This window comes from Sinocyclocheilus grahami, unplaced genomic scaffold (assembly GCF_001515645.1).
Source record: "Sinocyclocheilus grahami isolate Dianchi unplaced genomic scaffold, SAMN03320097.WGS_v1.1 scaffold1046.1, whole genome shotgun sequence".
In the NCBI taxonomy this organism is placed as follows: domain Eukaryota; kingdom Metazoa; phylum Chordata; class Actinopteri; order Cypriniformes; family Cyprinidae; genus Sinocyclocheilus; species Sinocyclocheilus grahami.
Window position 1 is genome coordinate 36,302 of NW_015506225.1, and position 6,900 is coordinate 43,201.

The 6,900-nt window shown below is 34.1% G+C and overlaps 1 protein-coding gene across 1 annotated transcript in view; it reads left to right on the forward strand.

Annotated features, from left to right (window-relative positions):
• Positions 1 to 6,900, forward strand: part of LOC107566091 (GTPase IMAP family member 8-like) — a gene marked incomplete at its 3' end in the record, with an annotated part of 33,753 nt that overhangs the window by 5,479 nt on the left and 21,374 nt on the right. Inside the window, exons 3-4 of the mRNA XM_016251466.1 lie at positions 1,919 to 1,960; positions 2,192 to 2,827. Of these exons, the coding sequence (XP_016106952.1) occupies positions 1,919 to 1,960; positions 2,192 to 2,827 (678 nt within the window). The remainder of the gene's footprint in view (positions 1 to 1,918; positions 1,961 to 2,191; positions 2,828 to 6,900) is intronic.

Below are 6,900 nucleotides of genomic sequence, written 5' to 3' on the forward strand. Positions count from 1 at the left end.
CCGTGCTTTTGGATGCCGTTCGAGCCCATATAGCCTACATTTATGCTGCTTTGTTCTTGGTCACGAATTTCCACAAATTCAATAATATTTAGGCATTGTTTCTTCTCCTAAATCCTCACCCTCTAATTTTGCAGGTTTATTTTATTGTCATTCACTTTTTATCACTGTTTTCGCATCTCTTACTGTGGTAAACATGCGGAAGGGAAATTAAAGATTGCATGGCCATGAATTAAGAATTTGTTGGATGTATTAATTTGTTCCCTCATTTTAGTTAAATCATGGGTTATTTAAGGAACAAAATTAATGAAACATGGACAGTGGCCACAAATTAATAAGTCGTAGGAACGAATTAACAATGGATGAATAGCCTATCTGTCCTGTGTCCCGCAGCCCTGCAACCTTCACCTAATTGTTTCAAATACGAAACCATTATCTAGGGCCCCCTTCCTTTGAAAGTTCCGTTTGGGTGTGAAGAATAGGGGTGGGCAAAAAAAAAAAAAAGATTTTTCGATGAATCGTTTTTTTTAGGTGACGTCGATTCGATATCGATTCTCAAAAGCTGTGAATCGATCTTTTCCGGGATTTATTTCAGCACACATTTAAAATAAGATCTGATTAACGTGAATCTTATCATTAGTCTTCTCCACTAGATGTCACCCTTATTTACCTTGTGCAATGTTACAACAGCAAGCCTGTCATTCATTCAGCGCTTATCATGGCCATACGCGTGATTCGCAATGCTCAGGTGAAATGCTACAGTAATGCTATTAATCTGCGGAAGCATCTGATATCACGCATAATAGGCCATAAGGTGAACTAGGAAAAAGTGGCTAGAAAGTGATTTTCGTTCCCACGCCTGGGCACTACTTTTTAAATGCATTTTTGCATAGACAACACCATATTGGACTTTGTTAAAAGTTCTCCGCAAAATGTCCTGCAGTTTTTTGTCACGATCCATAAATGTGTATAATTGTGAATTTAAAAAAACGAAAATCTTATGCTGCTGGTTTTGCTTATAACTTTATTTATATTTATTTTAGCAACACAAAATATCTCTTAAACTGACCATTATACATGTACCGAGAAGGTGATATGATGGCCTCTTTTTACTCCCAAATATCGGTATCGTATCGGCCCCAAAAAACCTATATCAGTCGGGCTCTAGTTTCAACACAACTGTACTTTGAGACAGTGGTTGGTCAATTAATGCTAAGGGAATGATACGTTCAATGAAATTTTCATGTGTAGTAGAAGGTCTTAAATTACCCACAAATGCCAATGAACACTTTACTTTACTGTAAAACTGAAAGAAACATAAAAGATACAAATTACAAAGTGATTTACAAATATCATGGATATTTTCACATTCACAAACATCCACTTACATAATCAAACAACAGATTTATGGTAAGAACATGTGCTTGAAGAAAAAAGGATTGCGCAGCTTCATTAGCATATTAGCCGCCAGATTCTATATTCCAGAATTAAACATCGGTCTCTAAACATCTTAATAACAACCAGCTTTTAATTAAACTAACACAACATTATTGCAGTTGTTTTCAATATGAAATGTATAACTTACGGTCGTATCTACTCCTAGGATTAGACCGCAAACAATGACGGACACCCAAAACGCAGATCACAGAAAACGAGTATCTTCTGCTACTGGTTTACGTGCTTCCTGTTGCGCTCTATTTAGTAGTGTAATAATAGTTTTCACCACAAAGTGTCACACACAAACTACTTACACAAATCAAAATACAACTTCCAAAGAGAAATACTGCACAGAACAAGTACAGATGCAAACAGTTTTAAACATTACAAAGTAATTTTGTATCTGTTACTTAATGTGTGTTTTGTCCTTTCATTCATAATAATGAATATATACATAACAACTGTTGATTTATTTATTTTGTAGAACGCAAGAGAAAACAAAGTCCAACTTGGAATCGTCCTGACAGTAAGTAAAAATAAATAAAAACGTATCATTAGTGAAAGCATAGTATTTATGAGAACGCACAAGTTGCATGGCATGTGAAGCAGGATAAAGTTTGTAAATCATTCAATCAAACATACTGTCTGCATGTAAATTCTAGAATTTGTGTTCTCATAAACCAGTTGTTGCTTGTTTGATTCAATGTTATACAATGAAGACTGTAAAACTCCCATTTGACAATATTTTGTGTTTCAGTGAGTGATCTGACGATTGTCCTGCTGGGGACGAATATATCCGAAAACAACAAAGTGGGAAACTTAATCTTAAATAAAAACGTGTTTGGAAAGAAAACACCACAACCTGATGTAGAGAAGTTCATTCAAAAAGTGGAGATGAGAAACATCACAGTCATCACTCACCTGCTCCAATCACAAAAACAGTTTTCTCCTCCAGAACCTCATGTGATCATACTGGTTCTGCAGCATAAGGATTTTAGTAAGAATAAAATAAAAAAATTACGGTCTCTACTGAGCCGCTTCGGTGAGCAGGCGATGAAGCACACAGTGATTCTGACTACTGATGATGAGACATGTGATGATGAACTGAAATCTGTAAAAGAAAAGGAGTTAATTCAGCCATTATCTAAAGAATGTGGAGGAGGACGTCTTCTACTTCAAAACGCACAACACTCTCAATTACTCAAAAAAGTGGATGAAATAATCACTCATAGTAAATATAAGGAGACACAACAGGTGTCAGCACTGGATCAAGAAGATAGAAGATCTGAGTGTTCAGTCAGACGGAAAGGGAGAGCGGCAGGCTCTGAGTACAGAAAACACGATGAAAGCCAAAAAGAGATAAGAGAAGAAAATAGTTCTTGGAAACTTGAAGGTATGTCTTCTACCAACTGCAATCTAGAATATTTAAAATCTAGAATATCACAGACCAATATAATTTACAGTCAAATATTAATGATTTTAAGGTATATGAAGAGTTTGGTTCCAAAACGCTATAAATCCATTTTGATTAATTTGAGTAAAAATGTGTTTTCTTTACCAAGAAAGTGGCAAGATGAAAACCACTATTTTCTGTTTGAAACTTTCACATAGCATATTTAGATTATAATAACATTAAAAATTAAAATCCAGATTTTGATTTTCAAAGATTTATTATAAAAATTGATTATTTTTCCCCCAAAATGCAATAAATCCATTGAATCAATATAAAAGTTATGTTTTCATATTGAAACTTTTGAAAACACACAACATAGTAAGTTGATCCACATATGACAGCCACTGAAATTGGTCAATACTAATCTTATATACAGGCACTGGACTAAAAATACATTCAATCAGTCAAAGCTCCCAAAATGAATACAACGGGTCATCTTGTTAATGCTATAAATTAATTACAACAATAAAATACATTTTCATTATGAACAAGAACATGAACAACAATATCACATTAAACCACAGAAATTCCTAAATTACATTTCCCTTACATTCAACTTCCAAAAGTGCATTCATCTTTGCCATGTTACATTCGTAATGTATTAACAAAAACATTAATGGCATAAATAAAAACACTTACACTGACAAGCTACGCAATATCGCGTTCATAATCGAATGCGATTCATCTGAGATTATGAACGCAATATTGCATAGCTTGTCAGTGATAGGCTCTGTGTAATTAAAGGAAGCAGATTTACTACTGATCACAGAACTGGCTTTACAGACGAGATGCGTGTGACAATTGCATGCGATTTATCGTGCAGCCCTTACTTTTTTTTTGTTTGTTTGTTGATCACAAAGTACAAAGTAGATGAGGAAAACTAGGATGCTGGATGTATTCAAAGCGGCGCCATTACTGTCTAGAGGGCGTGGAATGGTGCACTGTGATTGGTTGAGTGAATGTATCGCGTTCTGCAGAAAAGGATGACTGGCATTTGTCACCGTTTGGAAAGAAAGGGAGAAAACATGACAGTATTACTCAGCGGATATCACATTTTGCGTAAAATTAAAAAGGGACTCTTCAATACCAACCAGATACAATACTGATTTTGGCGGAAACTTTTTTTTTTTAAATGGCGTTTAGCACGTTTTGGAACCAAACTCTTCACATACACACACACATATATATATATATATATATATATATACGTATAGTGTATTGGCCCGAATATAAGACGACCCTGATTATAAGACGACCCCCCTTTTTCCAGATGTACCTTTTGGAAAAAGGCTTTTAAAAACCAAATCTTGTTTTTTCTCAGTAAAACACATTTTGTCTTCAGTTATTTTCATATTGCATATTTTTCCTATTTTAATTTTTGTTTTGAACGCATGGTAAAAACTGGTCAAATGTACCAACAATCACATTTAAAAAATATACACTTTTTGATATACCATTAAAAAAAAAAAACCCATCTGAATTAGGACATTTAGGCTATCCATCTAATAGTAGCCTACCAAAATCTTATTAACAGTAGAAGTTAAATCTTACTGTAGTCTTCAAATCTGGGTAATGTCTTACGTTTTACGTTTCTGGGTCCCATCAGGCTAACGTGACCGTCACGACTCATGCAGCTGTAAGCTTTTCTTATTCTTTTGTTTTTACTCGCAATCTTTACAACACGCATTACATTTTGTATTTCATATATATATATATATATATATATGGTCTCTAGGTGGGTGAAGGGCAGAAACTGCATTCTGACCAATGAGACGTCCTGTCCTTCCTGGGCTTGGTACCAGATATCATCCTCTTGCCCTCTAAGAGGTGTCTGGCCATTATCCTAACATCTTTATCTGATGGTGTTGGACAGTTTGGTTATGTTAGTCTGCCAAAATCCAATCAAAATGTAGCAAACCTTTGTCCACTGTCATGATCAGAAACGGGCCCCGGCATAAACTGGGCCTTGCATGGCAGTTTCTAGCCATTTTGACGCCCTAGGCGAAATCCCTTTTGGTGCCCACCCCCAAATTAATTGTATTACATTTGGATTTAGATACATGCTTGGACATCAATGACTACTTTTTGTCTTTATCGGTTTTATTTTTTTGTTTTTTTACCATTTTGTTGTTGTTTGATTTAAAGTGTCAGTTTTTTTCCATTATTATTTCAGTCAAAACTACAAAACCCTTTATTAAGCCAAACTACATAAAAAGCTTGATAAGTGACATAAAAATAATCAGAATGCAGCTACTTATTCCTTTGTTACTCATTGACGTGTGAACTTCTCATTTAAATGACGCAACGCTCTGCCCTCTAGGTGTATGTCGCTGCTCCTATTTAACAAAGCGGTTTAATAAAGCATGTATTGATCTTGTGAATTTACTATACCAATATTTTTTTAATTGGCCGTTAAAGTTTTATATGTGAATATTACACAACACGCTGATCCTTTAACAATGCATTGGCGCAAAATGCACACCTTTTGGAGCAATTTTGCAGCATGATTTCTCAACTGCCACAAATACTGCATAGACAAAATACTGATTTTGTGCACTTTTTACTTGTACCATTATTTTAAATTGGCCTTTGAGCTTAGCTTTATTGCATGGCAAAAAAAAAAGCGTTACTCATTGATCTAACAGTGTTGTTGAGTGCTTCAAATGCAAACTTTGCATGCAACAATCAGGCAGTAATTGACAGCGCTCTGATCCAATGATGTTGGAGGATCCAGTGGGGGCGGCAATCATATTTCAGGATTTCTGTGCCACTCTTTATCACAACCCTGCTAAAATGTAGTGGTAGTACATGCGCTCATTGGTGCCCCAGGTGACCGCCTAGCTTCCCTATGCATACAAATGGGCCTGGGGCCCTGGAATGTGCTGTTCCAGCCTGATCTCATTGTTTATACATAGGTATTAGTATGTAACATTTACAAGCACATAACATAATTTTTTTTACGTTTTGATTGATGCTAAAACGTACAATTTGGACATATTACAATATGTAAAAGGTAGGGATGCTCCGATCCGCCTATTTCGCCTCCGATACCGATTCCGATACCTAGGGTTCGGAATTGGCCGATACCGATCCAATACCAGTGAAGTTTTTTTCCCTCATTTAAATAAATGTAGAATTTATATATTTCTGTGTGTGGAACTGATAATCATTCTTTCACAATCTACTAGATACAGACTACTTAATTATAAAGAAAAATAAAATAAACATGAAAAAATATAGGCCTATGTATATTTATAATCTATGACAAAAATGTATCATAAATTAGGTTAGTGGATATTTCGGCAGCAAAAGTTATTCTAGAAAAATCAGTGCACAATAATTTTAGAAATCCAAATATTTAGTGAAAAAACAATATTGTTTTATTTTGTGAGGAACAAATAAATGTGTTGCAGTAAATATGATCAAATGTTACACATTGCTATTTGTATTATTATAAAATTAAAATTAAAACATTCATGAATGTATTTATATATAAGTATATACTATATAATTCAAATATATGTATTTTAAATGTATAGCATATTTTTTTAATAAGGCAACAACATATGATAGATACGATAGGACAAAACAAATACAGTGCACCACAAACTGTTTTTATACAGTCAACCCTCTATGGACACCTTGGCAATTGAATCGCCATTGCCTAGTATATTTTTTTGTTTACTCGCCAGACTGAAATACTATACTAAATATATATATATATATATATTATACATATATAATGTTTGTAAAATGGTACAGCTTTTTAAATATCTGAAAGTACACTCTTAATATCAGTCAGTCAAGCATTATAATATGATAATCAAGTATTATTCAGGGCTCGACGCTTACTTTTCTTTTTAGGAGCACCTTCTAATCAATAATCCAAAATGTTATCAAAAAGTAGCCTTCCCATTACGAGGTAATATTTGACTCCTCTAACTTTATTAAAAGTATGTCATCTTTTGTCAAATTCTTTAAAAAATTATATTTTATAAGCTTTTTAAAAATTG